We start from the raw sequence: 18,370 nt of genomic DNA on the forward strand, positions 1-18,370 counted from the left end.
CCAGAATAGTCTCCAGCACTCCACTACTCTGTATGTTCTTTAGATTCCTGAATGTTCATTGAAAATTAAAATATATAAAACCAACTTTAGATGCACAAACATATGGTCATGTATGCCATTTTATTTGATAATTAACAAAATAATAAACTGACATCCTGTGATAAATGGTGTGGCATAGCTTCAAAATGATCTTGAATTAAATAAAGAAAATTCACTATTTGATGTATACAGTACATATACAAAAGTAAGTGATTTTAGATACACAGTTTGTTCTTGAATTAGTATACAGTATACTCGAAAAATAATTCTGCTTACCTTCCATACATAGTTGAATAAAATTCCGACATGCTTTCGGTGCCTCTTTTGACCATAACTCAACATCAATATCACCAGCTGTTGTCTTTAATAAAATCTGAGGGGAGAAAAAAAAAATAGCTTCAGTATATTCAATTTATGTTGATGTTTTCAAATTGATAGATTTTAAAGGAATATGCAGACAGTTGTTAACAAGTGGTAAAATGGATGGACCATTTATTTCATTTGGATTTTAACTCTACTAGAATACAAATAATTCTCCATTACAACAACATTTAGGATATGCTTCTCTATAGATGTTGTTAGTACTAAAAAATTTTTACATTAAAACCAAGCTTTGCAGAAAATAAAAAGGTAGGACTGTATTTTTGCAATTTCATTTAAAATATAAATATATATATGCAATATACTAAATTATGTGTGCTGGGTACAGAGCCAGTACAGAAAAGCAAGCAAGATGTGGTATCAGTGAAAACACGTTATGTTCAACTATCGTGCTACAAGCATGCAGCTGCTAGGAATGTTTGCTTGAAGAAGAATACGATTAATGAAAAAAGATAAGCAAACTTTGTGCTGCTAAAGGGTACCATAGAGTAGTGCTATTTTAAAAATGTTTTCCTGTTAAAGTGACTTATGCAAAAGTACAGCCACTTTTCCCAATGAAAGTGTGCCTCGGACAGGGTCTAGCCTCCTTAGTGTTATGTTTATAACTGGAAAAATTGTTGAATTCCTCCCCGTCCCCAAGCAAGAACAAGAGTTAGTATGTGTAACAGAAAAATGTAAACACCAACATGTCAAAATAGATACAGTAGAAAAGGTATGTACTGATGCAGCTTTAGTACATGTCCTTTGTGAGATATGTTTTGAGACAGTCACCAACGCAGAGCCCAGTGTTGCAATCAGGACAGGAGAAGCTTGTTTCTTTGTGCACTGATATTGTATCTAAGGCTTGCACATGAGTGGGTAGAATGTCAGTGCCTGACCTGCACAATTGACTCACCCCTTGCGTGACTGCAGGCTACCACAGCACAAGGCTTAGTGACTTCCACATTTCCTCTGACACCAATAGTGATAACATCTATTAACATCTATTACAGAGCTGACTGTGTGGCGATCGGTTATTTATAGAAAGAAAAGCAACGACTGCAGGGGCAGCCATGCCAATATATATTGAATACTATCAAAATACCCTCGCTTCGCAGCGGCGAAGTACTGCCTTAAAATTTTTATTAAGAAGAAAATTAAACCTTTTTAAACTGAGGGAAAATATACCAATAATTATTTTTAAGGATCTCTTTGTATACCACGTTGTCAGTTGGCCCGCAGGTTGTAATATGACCAAGCTGTGCGCTGAGCTTACTCTTGAGCATGCAACGTATAGTTGGCCATGTGAAAAGCAATCTTGCCACAAATCAATGCCAACATTTTGTAGGGTCTGTCCCCGAGACTTATTAATTGTTACTGCAAAGCAGAGCCTTATTGGAAATTGGAGGCATTTGAATTGAAATGGGAGATCAGAGGGTATAATGGGAATGCGAGGAATACAAACTCTCTCCCCTGAGCCACTGTCAGTAAAAATAGTTTCCTCAATTAGGTTCTTTTGCAGGTCTTCTAATTGTTTAATTAATGTATTATGTAGCTAAAGTACAGTGACCAGATTTTTCTGGGGGCAACCTGGTACACCAGGTGGGAGGCCGGAGCCCCCAGAAGCCAGTTAGACTTTAATAATGGAAATGCCTATTTTTGTGTTTCCTGCATCTTATTCTGTATGAGTTTCTTCCATTTGAAACAATCATATTATTAAACCACAAACATATATCCATTTTCAAAGTAGGGTTCTATACCATTGTATGCTATTTTTTGTGAAATTACAGGCTAGATCTTGCCAAAACAGTTCGTGAAAATTGACTGAAAGACACGCTTTCCTGAAGAGCAAATAGAGAGCAAAACTCATTAGTGTACTTTATTAGGTCAGTTACACTTGCAGGATAAAGGTGCTTCATTCACCATATTGCATCCCACGTACAGTACATGTGCTACTACTAGTGCATGTCCCGACTTCAAAAGAAGAGACAGCAAATCAAATTCCAAAGAGGCAAGGAAAGAAGCAATGTCACGCTGCACTCTAAACTAAATGAAAGCAAAGTAAAATAAAGATGTAAGTGTAAGGAACAGGTAAGCATCCGCAAATGTTGTTGTGACTTGTGTCAAATATTCATTCATTATTAATATATGAATTAATACTGTCAGATTCACAAGTACGACGAAATTTACAGAGAGTACAGTCTGCAGACTTGAGACTATACAGTAAAGTGTGTACAGCAGTACTTAAAGAATAAAGAGCTAAAATTAAACTTAAAAAAAAAAAACTGTCAGCACTTTCAATTTTGTCCTACAAAATAAATTGGCAAGTTGAACTCTTTTAAGTTTAAGCTTTAACTTCAGTGAAAACGGCTCACCTCAAACGCCGCATTGACAAATGAATGACTGAATCAGGCATCAGCTCTTATATCAGGCTCAGAGCAGGAATAATAAGATAATTCCTGGCTCAGAGCGTAGCATAGCCAAAACGTGTCATATCACAAGGCACGGCCGATACCATCCAACGATGCATCCGCTTCCGCCTTCTCGCCTTCCGTGCGTTTCCATACTGCAAACAATAGCCACCAGAAGGCGTCAGACACAGAAGAAGGTCGACTAACCGTCTGACGCCATGATGGGTAGAAAGTATGATTTGGAATCAGAAAGACTGAATGGGGTCTAGGCCTCTAGGGAAAAGTACACAGGCCAGGACATTTAGTATTTGCAGCCATTGATTATTCAGTGTTGTTTGCCAGCGTGTCTGATCTGTTTGTTTTAAATTGTCATTATTAAGATACAACAAAGGGGGAAAAACTGCACAGAGAAAGGGCAAAGTATAATGAAATCAACAAAAGAGAGATTTCAGTGTTGTTTGCCAGCGTGTCTGCTCTGCTCATTTAAATCTATATAAGGCAGGCTGCCAACTACATGGGAGTCATGGGAATGGGGGACGCAATATAAGCAGGCAGCCAACTACGTGGGAAGCCGGGGGATGCAGAACGCAACCCCACCTCACACGGTGACCGAGCTGCAGGCTATGGACGTATATATGTATGTAAGTAGGATTCAGTTATGGCCGTTACGCATGGAATTTCGAAATGAAACCTGCTTAACTTTTGTAAGTAAGCTGTAAGGAATGACCCTGCCAAATTTCAGCCTTCTACCTACACGAGAAGTTGGAGAATTAGTGATGAGTGAGTCAGTCAGTGAGGGCTTTGCCTTTTATTAGTATAGATAAAAAAACTGAGAAATAACATTCACAGCCTTTGCTCAATACTTTGTCGATGCACCTTCGGCAGTAATTACAGCCTCAAGTCTTTTTTTGAATATGATGCCACAAGCTTGGCAAACCTCTCCTTGGCCAGTTTCGCCCATTCCTCTTTGCAGCACCTTTCAAGCTCCATCAGGTTGGATGGGAAGCATTGGTGCACAGCCATTTTATGATCTCTCCAGAGATGTTCAATCAGATTCAAGTCTGGGCTCTGGCTGGGCCATTCAAGGACATTCACAGAGTTGTCCTGAAGCCACTCCTTTGATAACTTGGCTGTGTGCTTAGGGCCGTTGTCCTGCTGAAAGATGAACCGTCGCCCCAGTCTGAGGTCTGAGCACTCTGGAGCAGGTTTTCAGCCAGGATGTCTCTGTACATTGCTGCAGTCATCTTTCCCTTTATCCTGACTAGTCTATCAGTTCCTGCCACTGAAAAACATCCCCACAGCATGATGCTGTCACCATCATGCTTCACTGTAGGGATGGTATTGGCCTGGTGATGAGCAGTGCCTGGTTTCCTCCACACATGACGCCTGGCATTCACAATAAAGAGTTCAATCTTTCTCTCATCAGACCAGAGAATTTTGTTTCTCGTGGTCTGAGAGTCCTTCAGGTGCCTTTTGGCAAATTCCAGGTGGGCTGCCATGTGCCTTTTACTAAGGAGAGGCTTCCGTCTGGCCACTCTACCATACAGGCCTGATTGGTGGATTGCTGCAGAGATGGTTGTCTTTCTGGAAGGTTCTCCTCTCTCCACAGAGGACCTCTGGAGCTCTGACAGAGTGACCATCAGGTTCTTGGTTACCTCCCTGACTAAGGCCCTTCGGCCCCGATCGCTCAGTTTAGATGGCCGGCCAGCTCTAGGAAGAGTCCTGGTGGTTTTGAACTTCTCCCACTTATGGATGATGGAGGCCACTGTGCTCATTGGGTCCTTCAAAGCAGCAGAAATTTTTCTGTAACCTTCCCCAGATTTGTGCCTTGAGACAATTCTGTCTCGGAGGTCTACACACAACTCTTTTGACTTCATGCTTGGTTTGTGCTCTGACATGAACTGTCAACTGTGGGACCTTATATAGACAGGCGTGTGCCTTTCCAAATCATGTCCAATCAACTGAATTCACCACAGGTGGACTCCAATTAAGTTGCAGAAACATCTCAAGGATGATCAGGGGAAACAGGATGCACCCAAGCTCAATTTTGTGCTTCATGGCAAAGGCTGTGAATACTTATGTACATGTGCTTTCTCAATTTTTTTATTTTTAAGAAAATTGCAAAAATCTCAAGTAAACTTTTTTCATGTTGTCATTATGGGGTGTTGTGTGTAGAATTCTGAGGAAAAAAATGAATTTTATCCATTTTGGAATAAGTTTTCAACATAAAAAAATGTGGAAAAAGTGATGCGCTGTGAATACTTTCCAGATGCACTGTATACGCATTTTAAGGTAACTTCGTTAAGGTTATTTTCAGTTTCAGAGTAGAGCCGCTGCTCGTCCGCATCAAGAGGAGTCAGATGAGGTAGCTCGGGCATCTTATCAGGATGCCTCCTGGACACATCCCTGGTGAGGTGTTCCGGGCATGTCTAACCTGGAGGAGGCCCCAGGGAAAACCCAGGACACGCTGGAGGGACTATGTCTCTCAGCTGGCCTGGAAACGCCTCAGGATTCCCCCGGAAGAGCTAGAAGAAGTGGCCGGTGAATGGGAAGTCTGGGTATCTCTGCTAAAGTTGCTGCCCCCGTGACCTGATCTCGGATAAGCAGAAAAAGATGGTTGGATGGATGGATTTATTTAGTTTAGTGTTTTTATAGCTGCAGAACAATAGGCAGATAAAAATGAACAAGTGATACCTGTGGTCTATAATTTAATTATACAAAAAAATACCAAAATTAACATTTTAATATAGAAAATTATACATTATATAGAAATTGCATATTTCAATTTACAATACTTATACTACAATACAATAAGTCTTGAGATAATATTGTATCATGTCATCCCTGGTTACTTCCACTTCTATTAACTACAACAAAATGGTTGCAGTTTAATGTCTTGAAAGAAAATACAAAAGTATAATCATATAACTAATTTAAAGCACAGTAAGAACCTGGCTTTGCATTTTATCTGCAACACCTACAAGACACCCAACTCAACTCCAGGGGCTTCATGAATAAACGGTGCGTACGCACAGAAATGTTTCGTAAGAACTTTTCCACGTTCAAATCGTGATGTATAAAACCTACACTTGGCATAAACCCACGCACTTTTCCACGGTACCTCATACCTTGTCATATGCAAGTTCTCCGCTTGGTTTTGCAAACTGGCGGCACCTGGCGTCAAAGCAGTGCTACTGTTCCTGTGTGGTTACTCCTTATTTTCCTGACGCGGCTTTATAAATACGCTGAAACTAACCTCATATTGTTTATTAGTGTAATGCATCTGATTGTAATTAACTTGTAACAATATAATGGTCCAGGGAATAGCCATAATATTCCAAATACCATAACTGCTTTAGCATTGTTACTCTCACTGCACCTTCTTCTTTCAGCTGCTCCCGTTAGGAGTTGCCACATTGGATCATCTGTTTCCATATTACTCTCGCTGCACCACTCGGAGTATTTAAATCACTGTATCTGAGTGTTAATCACAGCAGCAGCAGATCAGAAAGAGAATTATCGGTATACAGTATCAAGCACGTTTCAAAGACTTTCCTGTACGGACCTCGCGGTTCAGAAACAGTTTCATCCCAAGAACTATAAATGCACTCAATCAATTGCTCCTTGTAGAACTGTTTGTACTTATAAGTACAATTACCTCACTGTAAACTTGCACTACAGTTATAATATTGCACAACCTGAGCCACTTTATAAAGCGTGTATTTACATATGATGAAGATATTTTTAAGATGAAATGCAGCAAAATATGTTTATTATATTATACAGGTAAAACTTTAACTTCATTTAAATAATCTATACTCTTCACTGGGACTAGTGTGAAGGATAGAATAATTAAACATGTACTAGGAAGAGAGTTCAATGTTCCTTAAACGTTTTAAACAATCGGCACTCTAAGCTTACAGATGGCTTAACATCTATTACAGAGCTGACTGTGTGGCGATCGGTTATTTATAGAAAGAAAAGCAACGACTGCAGGGGCAGCCATGCCAATATATATTGAATACTATCAAAATACCTCGCTTCGCAACGGCGAAGTACTGCCTTAAAATTTTTATTAAGAAGAAAATTAAACCTTTTTAAACTGAGGGAAAATATACCAATAATTATTTGTTAAGGATCTCTTTGTATACCACATTGTCAGTTCGGCCTTTCGGTTGTAATATGACCAAGCTGTGCGCTGAGCTTACTCTTGAGCATGTAACGTACAGTTGGCCATGTGAACAGTAATCTTGTTTCAAATCTCACAGCTTGGATTGCTGCTGTCATAATCGGTTTGAGTTTCATGGTTTGTTTCAATTACGACAGTATTTGCAGGACTTGTTATGTTGAAGTGACATTCAGCATCTGTCAAGCATTGTAAGTATACAACCGGTTTCATCGATAACTTCACATCCAGCTTTTGAGAGTTTAAACATTCATAAACATCAAAGTGTCCACTACTGAAATCGTCACCTGTGAATCTAAGATGTTTAAGAGGCATTGGTGGTTGTCGAAAGGTGTAAAATATTTGGCCATTTCGGTACACTTGAAAGCGAAAACCGAACAATTTATCGGCAGCCATCAACTCACATGCAGATGCATAGGTGAAGAGCTTAAGCATTTCACTCTTATAGTGCTCCTGTGTAGTATAATTATCTCCTGTACCGTCATCAGTCATTTGAGATAAGATTGCTTTTCACATGGCCAACTGTACGTTGCATGCTCAAGAGTAAGCTCAGCGCACAGCTTGGTCATATTACAACCGGACAGCCAAAATAACAATGTGGTATACAAACAGATCCTTAACAAATAATTATTGGTATATTTTCCCTCAGTTTAAAAAGGTTTAGTTTTCTTCTTAATAACAATTTTAAGGCAGTACTTTGCCGCTGCGAAGCGCGGGTATTTTACTAGTTAGTATAGATAAAACAGAAAGAGAAAATAACGACACAGCTAAAAACGCAACTGCAAATTTCGACAAAAGTTAAATGCTTGTGTCATCAGCACGAGGCGGCTATGCAGTGTCCGCTACGGACTTGGCCATACCATATTGACATTGGCGGGCGAATGAGCCACCGATTCTCTCTGCCCAGGGCCGTCCATGAGTACTGCTGCAATATATAACCACATAGTGATTCACACACATAGAGCACATATAAGATCACATACAAAACAAATTATTTAACGTGCTACTTTAATTATGATGTGATTTGGTTAATTAAACAATTTTAAGATGTTTATGATGTTCTACTTTAATGACAAAATAAAGTACATGATTAAAGTGGAAATTTCGAGATTGAAGCCTTTTTTTTCCTCTGTACCCTAATAAGCTTAGGGGTGATTGCTGACTGTAATCTGAATTTTAAATCACATATTAATCAGATCATTAGGACAGCATTTTTTCACTTAAGAAACATAAGTAAAGTTAGACCGCTTATATCACTGAAAGATGCTGAGAAATTAGTTCACGCGTTTGTTTTCAGTCGACTAGATTACTGTAATGCACTCCTCTCAGGACTACCCAAAAAAGATATAAATCGTTTGCAACTAGTGCAGAATGCAGCTGCTAGAATCCTAACTAGGAAAAGAAAATCCGAACACATTTCTCCAGTTTTAATGTCACTACACTGGTTACCTGTGTCATTCAGGATTGACTTTAAAATTCTGCTTATGGTTTATAAAGCCTTAAATAATCTCGCCCCATCTTATATATCGGAATGTCTGACACCTTATATTCCAAATCGTAACCTCAGATCCTCAAATGAGTGTCTCCTTAGAATTCCAAGAACAAAACTTAAAAGAAGTGGTGAGGCGCCTTCTGCTGCTATGCACCTAAAATCTGGAATAGCCTGCCAATAGGAATTAGCCAGGCTGATACAGTAGAGCACTTTAAAACACTGCTGAAAACACATTACTTTAACATGGCCTTTTTATAACTTCATTTTAATCGTAATTTAACTTAATCCTGATACTCTATGTTCAATCTCCTCAAAATAACTATTCATGGTGGCTCTAAAATCGTACTGACCCCTACTCTCTTTTCTGTTTCTTTTTCCGGTTTCTTTGTGGTGGTGGCCTGCGCCACCTCCACCTACTCAAAGCTTCATGATGCTCCAACAATGATGGACGGATTAAAAGCCAGAAGTCTACGTGACCATCATCATCATCAAGCCCTTCCGTGAGAATCCTAAATCCAAAGAGGACTATTTCATTTATATTAGGTAGAATGCCCAGAGGGGACTGGGCGGTCTCCTGGTCTGGAATCCCTACAGATTTTATTTTTTCTCCAGCCGTCTGGAGTTTTTTTTGTTTTTTCTGTCCCCCCTGGCCATTGAACCTTACTCTTATTCGATGTTAATGTTGATTTATTTTGTTTTATAATTGTGTCTTTCATTTTTCTATTCTTTAATATGTAAAGCACTTTGAGCTACTGTTTGTATGAAAATGTGCTATATAAATAAATGTTGTTGTTGTTCATGACACTCAGTCGTGGGCTACGACTCGCCTTTGATATCTGAGCTTTCAAGTTTCTCCAACACGCTATGTCACTCGATCAACTTCCTTTTGTTGATTATACCACAGTTTAATTAAACAAATAGTATGTTTTTCCTTTGCCTCCACTTGGTATTCGCTGAAATTCTTATATTTCCACCCCGTGCTTTTACCATTGTCTTTTCACAGAAGGATGAGCTTAAGGTCTATTTATATTGATTTGTATACTCAAAGCGGCTTAATTCTGGGATGAGACGAGGCGGGACAGAAGGCGCGTGCACGTCAGTTTTCACGCTGACCGGGATTTATTTAGCGGAAGAACGCGAACGTTGGAGTACGCACAGATTCTTGCATCTGGAATTTTCTGTGCTTAAGCACATTTCGGCTTTTGTGCTTACGTCATATTATAGTGCGAATTCTACGCACGGCGTTATGCAAGAGGTCCCAGGTGTTTCAAATTTAAAGTGAACCCGATTTTTTACGGTAAATTTGCCACAAAACTAACAGCGGCTGTGTGCTAACCATCTTTGTAATGAAATAGTTTTTCAATAACAAATTGTATTAGTCATGGAACTCCTTGACTTAGAGAGCAACAAATTATAAAATAATCCTCAGGAACTATAGTATGCGCTTACTGATTTACAGCACACGCAAGCGCTGCAATATCTTTAATTTGTAGAATAATTTAAATATTAACTAAGTATTTTTGTATCATTACTGCCAACTTATGCCTGATGTAAAGATGCCACCATGTGAAACTAAGGGTTTTGTACAATATTTTTAAATAAACAATGAACTCTCTTAACGGTTTCAGATTACTTTTTCTGAAGATCAGCTTTAGACAACATATGACCCTTCTTTGAAAGCAATATATTTGTTTAAAATACGAATCATTGATGTATCACATACCTTAACACCAAAAGGAGGGTATACTTAAAATATAACTTAAAATACTTGTCAGAGAATAACAAAAAAGTGAAATAAGGAGATATTACCTTTCCATTCGTCGGAGGTTCCTGTATATAAATGTTACTCATCTTGGTGTTATTTTTGACAACGTATTATTATTATTAGGCTAATTAGGAAATACACGTTTACAGCCCTTATACAGAAACAGCGCAGACTTTTTAATATACCGCCATTTTGATTAAATGGATCTTAACCAAAAATAGGAGTGACATTTTCTAAAAAGAACACTCACATTACATAAACCGATAAACGTAAATAGACAGTAAACTTCAGATTAAAAGAACAGTCTTTCATATTCATTATGAAATCATGCTGTTAATTAAAATAATCATCTGTATATGATTCTTTCATACTCGTTACTCCCCTTTAAATTTCTATACTCGATTTTGGTATCAACCACGTTCAATGTGTAACCGTTTTTACAGCCGAACGATAGCATTTCCGTTTTTTAAACTGTTCATTGTATGAAACAAAAATAATAAAATATATTTTAGGTCTTTATATAAATAACAGATTATTTGAGAAAGTGTCTCTCTGTAACTTCTATATATAAATATGTATATCAGTTAAAAATAAAACACTGCTTATATAGATATATATATTAATCTTTTTGTTTCCAGGCGGAATGAGTTAATTGCGGACTTTGGGGAAGTTTTGAAGTTGTTTCATTAAATAGTGGAGCTCGCTACCTGAAACTCACTATGGCCATACCAGGTTATGATGTTATTTTTATTATTAATTAATGAAGACTTTATCATTTATATGATGAATAGAGATTTGGATTCCTAATGTTATTGCTAACTTATTATTAGACTGATGCCGTTAATAAGTGTGTCCACAGGTTCCTGTTTGACAGTGACAACTCCGATTTTAGGCTCTGCGCATCAGATAGGCTGGCCAGACGTCCCGGTTTTTTCAGCACAGTCCTCCGTTCATGCATCGCATTTAGTTTTATGCATTTTGTCTTGATATTGAACACAGTGTCCCGTTTTTAGACACCCGAAACACGACGACACACACACACACACACACACTATGATTTCACGTACATTTTCACAAGGCGCAGGATATGGGCAACTCGATTGGTCTTCAGTTGTATTTGCGTCAAGCACACTCGCTCGATTAAAGTGCCATGTTCCTTTTTTGGAACCACGAAAATCTGTTCGTTTAGGACTTTTAAAAACTGGACACTGTAGTCTTTATCCAAGGCAACTTGCCATTGTCTTAACCACAACACTACACTTCCTACCTTATTGCCTTATTATTAATTTAATGAAAGAAAGCCTGAAATAACGTAACCCGCCCAAATTCAGGGTGTTCATAAGAAACGTTGAGTTATTTCATGTGATAGACGTACATAATAAGCAAGAATAGTTGCGTGATATATTTGAAATATTAAATTGTGTGCCTCACTTTAAATGTTTAAAGGTATAAATATTCTCGATTGTAACACAAATTTGTCATTTTTCATGCGCAGATATAAGTCAATAAATCAAAAATAACATAATTTTCTTAATCACTGAGCTTGAAATAACCCAAAACGATATCCCACATGCTTATGGTTGACTGTTGTCTTTTAACCCTCTGGGAGTGGCTGTAAAAAATCAAATATCAAAGGTATGATCATATTCATGATCAGCGATCTTCTATTTTTTTTCTTCAAAGTTTTGTGTAAATGAATAAATTTGACCCCTCATAGTCCCATAGGGAGCAAATTCTTAGGGTCAGTTGATGTGGCTTGTACCATTTCAGGTCTTTCTGCTCATATTTGCTAAAAACACCTATTAGTTTAATCTTTGTCACAAGGTTGCAATTTCCTGCATAAAATCTGGGTCAAATAAAGCCTAACAATGAGGGATCTAGAGGGCCAAAAATATTAAGGAAACCGCATGAAGTCTTGCAAAGACCTAAAGACAAGTCAAATATGATATCAAGTGTGGGTGTTTTCTCTTACCAGTGAGCCATGAGGTGGCAGACAAAAATTGTTATTAACTCAATATCTGAATTAATAAATAGATCTACATAGTAACAGTGTGTTCTAAATTTGATATTCCATATGTTTGATTAATATGTGTGTACATGCTTTCTTTCAATTAAAGTAAGGTTTAGTTTATATTTTAGCTTAAATTTAGTATTGACAGTCATTTTAATCTTTACTTATAATTATGTTCAGCATTTGTCAAAATGAACCCTTTTAATGTTTCTTCTTTGCATTGTTTCACAGATCTGATTGCATTTGAATGTAAGAGGTTGCTTGAATCTTTTTTCAGTTTTGTGCCGTTCTGATAAGTTTATTTAGTTAACTGTTAGTAACTGTTTCTAGACAGACCTGACATCATTGAATAACTTTTTCCTCTTTTTTATTTAGACTTATATTTCTGATTTTCATCAGTGTTCAACAGTATGAACACAGCATGAAATTTAAAAAACACATCTTTCAAAAAAACCATTAATGGTAATCAGTAATGTATTAAATAATATCACCTTTCCCAATAGCAGAATTGTCCATGATGGTCTTAATGTGATCTTTTTTTATTGCACAGGGGTTCAGTTGTTTGTATTATTTTTTTTTGTGTGTTGGGATAAATAATGAATTTAGGAAAATAATAACAGCTCACAAAGTAGTTCAGAAAGAAAAAGAAAATACCTTTGAATTCGCCATTTTTACAATGAAAACTTTATTTTTACAGTCATTTTAGATATCATTTTATTCAGTTTGTGAATGCTTGAATTAAACAATAGTAGGCAAACAGAAGTTAGTTTTTAATTTAAAAACTTTCTTATTTGGAAAAAATACTGAAGGGTATTTGAATAAATGTTCTAGATTAGATAATGTCATAAACTGATTTTTCAGTAATTATAAAAAGGTGATATGTTTAATTAATGAAAAACTAATTAGAAGCTATAGTTTTAAGTAACAAGATGTGTGTGACAAGGCACAATCCATTAAAAGCTATTACTGCAGTTCTTTGGACTGCATGAGTTGGAAATTGACCTCCAATTCCTGGTTTCCATGTTACACTCAGTACGCTCAGTTTTTGTTCTACAGCAGTCCACTTTTTTCCCAGTGTTATCTTACAAAACCATTGCAGTATTTAAAAAAATGTATACTGAAACTTGAAATAAAAGTGCAGCTCTGTGTTTTGTTTGTTTATTTATTTTTAGCACATGGTTCATGAAAGATAGACTTTGTCTGTAAAAAGAATCAGAAAGAGTTATGGGGTTATCTATACGTTTATTTCAATTGCTATTTTCATCATACCAAAGATATGTATGTTAAATTAACTGGTAAATCTAAACTAACCTTGTACACTAAGGTGGATGTGTGTCATCTATAACTCTCATCATACTTTGCAGTCAGAACTGTTATGCTGTTTTGACTATAAGTGGCATAATTCGGGCTGAAATCCTCTTCTCTCTGTGCAGGCTGGGGACACCACTGCACTACTGTACGCAGAGGTCCAGAAAGTTATGTTTGCATGTGCCAGGAAAAGCATACTCTTAAAAGGTCTCCCAGTAACCTTATAATTAAGAAAGAGGGTTCAGAAACGTAAGAATTATGTGTTGATAAAGTTTAAACTGTGAGATGGTATTCAGCATGTGCCTGTTGAAATAGTTCAGTAGAAGTTTGTTATGAAGCCAAAACCAAGACTGTATTTCAGCTTAAAAAAAGCATTTGTGCATTTTGTTTCCTGGAGCTGGATTGTTTGTTTTACGTCTGGCACATAAGAATCTTGTTCACCGTTTTTTGTTAGATATTCTGTTATAGGTCTGTCCTTATAAAGGCATCGTTACATTTTATTTACATTTTATTATTAAATTATTTACTAATTTATTAAGGATGGCTTAGTGGTAGGGCTGCTGCCCTGCAGCAAGGAGACCAGGGTTTGTGTCCTGGATTCTCACTGTATGGAATTTGCCTGTTTTCCCATGTCAGTGTTTCCTCCAGGTTCTTCAGTCTCCTCCCACAGGGTAATGACCTACAGGTTAGGTACATTGGCAATGCTAAATTGGGCCTAGTGTGTATGCATGTGTTCAACCCTGCGATGGACTGGTACACTGTCCTGGAATTGTTCCTACCTTGTGCCATAGGCTTGCTGGGATAAGCTCCATCCACTTGCGATCCTGCTAGGGTTAAGCAGATTTATAAAATTGTATGGTGCATTTATTTAAATGAAAAGGGTCAAATGCAAATTTTATTGTAAATAATAATAATGCATCAAACTGATAAAAAGTATTAATACACATTTAAACTTTTCTCAATTAGCAAACCGGTCCACTGTCACAAAAAGCTGCCTTCATCACAGTTTCTTTGTTGATGAAATTTTTTCACAAGAATAAAATCAACACAGTGTGGTTTTCAAAACAAGAAAAAAACTTCTGTTATTGAGGTTTTATGGATTTTATGAAGACATTAAACCTATGAATTAATGAAAAACTATTAATGTTGTACATTTAAGATATTTATTGATATGTATTCAATTTATTTGGCAATAATATTTTTCCTTTATTTCTAGGCAGATGGTGATGACTTGGGGCCTCATATATAAACAGTGTGTACGCACAGAAATGTTGCGTAAGAACGTTTCCACGTTTAAATCGCAATGTATAAAACCTAAACTTGGCGTAAAGCCACGCACATTTCCACGGTACCTCATACCCTGTCATACGCAAGTTCTCCGCTTCATTTTGCAGACTGGCCGCAACCAGCGTCAAAGCAGTGCTACTGTTCCTGTGTGGTTATCCTTTCTTTTCCTGACGCAGCTTTATAAATACACTGAAATTAACCACATATTGTTTATTAGTTTAATGCAGCTGATTGTAATTAACCAGTAACAATATAATGGTCCACGGAATGGTCAAACTATTCTAAATGCCATAGCTGCTTTAGCATTGTTACTCTCGCTGCACCTTCTTCTTCTTTTTCAGCTTCTCCCGTTAGGGGTTGCCACAGCGGATCATCTTTTTCCATATTACTCTCACTGCACCACTCGGAGCAGCTGTTCGGAAAGAGAATTATCGATATACAGCATCAAGCACACGCTGCCTCAGCCATGCTTCCTATTTGATCTGTTTCTCACATGGCAAACGCTTCTAACCTTTCCTGTATGGACCTCGCGGTTCAGAAAGAGTTTCATCTGAAGAGCTCTAAACGCACTCAATCAAGTGCTCCTTGTAGAACTGTTTGTACTTTAAGCACAATCGCCTCACGGTAAACTTGCACAACAGTTATAATATTACACAACCTGTTCCACTTTATAAAGACGGTATTTACATATGATGACAATATCATTTTTAAGATGAAATGCAGCAAAATATGTTTATTATATTATACAGATAAAACTTTAACTTCATTTAAATAATCTATATTGTTAATAATTAAAGGACGCGGTGTCGCTACGCTAGCAAAGATCTGGCGCTGTGCTCACGGATTGTTCATGCGATAATCGTGCCTCGCACTTTATGCTTCACTGGGACTGGCGTGAAGGATAGAATAATTAAGCATGTACTACAAAGATATTTCAATGTTCCTTAAAAATTGTGAAGAATCGGCATTTTAAGCTTACAGATGACCTATTACAGAGTTGATTGTGTGGAGATCAGTTAATTGGAGAAAGAAAAGGAAGGACAGGAATTGGAGATTAATACATTTGAAAGAGACAGTACTGCAGGGGCGGCCTTAGGCATGTGCAAACTGTGCACCTGCACACGGCCGCCAAATCCCAGGGGCCGCCACGCAAATATATATCTATACTAATAAAAGGCAAAGCCCTCACTGACTCACTCACTCACTAACTCACTCATCACTAATTCTCCAACTTCCCGTGTAGGTAGAAGGCTGAAATTTGGCAGGCTCATTCCTTACAGCTTACTTACAAAAGTTGGGTAGGTTTCATTTTGAAATTCTACATGTAATGGTCATTACTGGAACGTATTTTCGTCCATATACTGTAATAGAATGCAGTTCGATAGCCGTGGGAGGTGGAGTTTCGTATTAAAATATTTAACCAATCACATTTCAGCCGTCATTTGTTTCCAGGCAGAGAGAATAGACTGCAGCTCGATAGCCGTGGGAGGCAGAGTTTCGTATTAAAGCATTTAACCAATCACATTTCTGCCATGTTGCCTGGCAGAGAGGCTTTCACAATCTGTTGTGGAGGCACTCTAACACAGAATAAATGTCGATTAACCTGTTGCTTCAACCAATCAGATTTTGAGTTGATGTCAGTAGGGCTCTCTAGCCGACGTACGGCAACATCACCGTATTCATACCCATTGATTGGATAGAAGCCGATACGAGGAACTCTACGAAAGATCGTCGCGTGCACTATGGCCAACTCCATGGCAGGATTCTGGACAATATTATTTGCCAGACACAGACCAGATTTCAAGACCATGAAAACCTGATGTTTGTCACGCTCCTCAAGTCCCAGAAGTTTCAGGAATACAAGAAAAATTTCACGCATGCAGCCTTCTCCAGTTTAACACAAGAGCCACGGAGCACTTTTTGATCTGTCTCGGCTAAAAACAGAACTGATTGTAATGTATGCCATGGATGATTTTGCAGGAGAATCTCCCAATCTCCTTGACTTCCTTCATCAGAAAAATCTGAATGAGAGCATGGGGCAGCTGTTCACATTGGTATATTTGGAGGTGAGCATTCCTGTGTACACTGCTTCTGTCGAGCAGACAATTTTAGCCCTAAAGCGAAATCAAACTTATGGCAGAAATACCATAGTGCGGGTTCACCTTTCAGCATTAGCTTTGATGGCGATAGAAAGTGAGGTTTTGATGGAACTCAAGCGCACAGATAATCCGTGCGACAGAGTAATTGAACTGTTTTGAGGAAAGAGAGAACGATGGATTTTGTTTACAAATAATCCAAATTTTTGGTGAGTAAAATGTTGCGATTTTCCTAAATAATATTGCAAGTTTATGAGTTATTATTGATGTTTTTTATGTGTGTCGCGGCTGTTGCTGCAGTAGAAAGGAACTTGTTCGTCCCTGGTTTGTCTATAAAATAAAAGCATTTATTGTGGCTACAGGAGTATATATATATACAGTAATCCCTCCTCGATCGCGGGGGTTGCGTTCCAGACCCCCCCGCGATAGGTGAAAATCCGCGAAGTAGAAACCATATGTTTGTATGGTTATTTTTATATATATTTAAGCCCTTATAAACTCTCCCACCCTGTTAACATTATTAGAGCCCTCTAGACATGAAATAACACCCTTTACCCAAACGTTTAAACTGTGCTCCATGACAAGACAGAGATGACAGTTCTTTCTCACAATTAAAAGAATGCAAACATATCTTATCTTCAAAAGAGCGCCTTCAGGAGCAGAGAATGTCAGAGAGAGCGCTCGCTAAGAAAAGCAAACAATCAAAAAATCAATACGTGCTTTTAAGTATACCGAAGCACCGCGATAAAGCGGCATTTTGTAGAGGAGCCTCCGTGTCCTCTGTGCAAACAGCCCTCTGCTCACACCCCCTCCGTCAGGCAGAGAGAGTGAGAAAGATAGAGAGAAGCAAACAAGCACCGCGCGGGAAGCATATCTTATATCATTGAGGAGTTTTAGTTAATATGTAATACATGCTCTGATTGGGTAGCTTCTAAGCCATCCGCCAATAGCGTCCCTTGTATGAAATCAACTGGGCAAACAAACTGAGGAAGCAAGTACCATAAATTAAAAGATCCATTGTCCGCAGAAATCCGCGAACCAGGTGAAAAATCCGTGATATATATTTAGATATGCTTACATTTAAAATCCGTGATAGAGTGAAGCCGAAAGTCGAAGCGCGATATAGCGAGGGATTACTGTGTATATATATATATATATATATATATATATATATATATATATACATCCTGATCTGCATACTGTCAAATAACCGCACGCTGTGCCGCAACACAAGAGGCTTTGCCTCTAGCACTGACATCCGAGGTTCGATTCCTGAGAGTGTGTACACCTAATGAGCCCAGAATAAGGAGGAAACACGTGCCGCGTACTGTTTGCAATATTTGACAATAAAACTATTTCAATATATATATATCAGCGCTTCCCGATTCATTTTACCCTCGCACCCCCTTGGTTTG

The 18,370-nt window shown here is 37.9% G+C and overlaps 2 protein-coding genes across 2 annotated transcripts in view; one reads left to right on the forward strand and one right to left on the reverse strand.

Moving 5' to 3' along the window:
- Positions 1 to 10,624, reverse strand: part of cwc27 (CWC27 spliceosome associated cyclophilin) — a 232,162-nt gene extending 221,538 nt beyond the window's left edge. The window contains exons 1-2 of the mRNA XM_039758683.1: positions 10,298 to 10,624; positions 316 to 412 (exon numbers count right to left, since the gene is read on the reverse strand). Of these exons, the coding sequence (XP_039614617.1) occupies positions 316 to 412; positions 10,298 to 10,339 (139 nt within the window). The 5' untranslated portion in view covers positions 10,340 to 10,624. The remainder of the gene's footprint in view (positions 1 to 315; positions 413 to 10,297) is intronic.
- Positions 10,625 to 10,906: 282 nt separating this feature from the next.
- Positions 10,907 to 18,370, forward strand: part of srek1ip1 (SREK1-interacting protein 1) — a 43,066-nt gene continuing 35,602 nt past the window's right edge. Inside the window, exon 1 of the mRNA XM_039758684.1 lies at positions 10,907 to 10,985. Coding sequence (XP_039614618.1) covers positions 10,973 to 10,985 — 13 coding nt within the window. The 5' untranslated portion in view covers positions 10,907 to 10,972. The remainder of the gene's footprint in view (positions 10,986 to 18,370) is intronic.

The sequence above is a fragment of the Polypterus senegalus genome, chromosome 7 (genome assembly GCF_016835505.1).
Source record: "Polypterus senegalus isolate Bchr_013 chromosome 7, ASM1683550v1, whole genome shotgun sequence".
NCBI lineage: Eukaryota > Metazoa > Chordata > Cladistia > Polypteriformes > Polypteridae > Polypterus > Polypterus senegalus.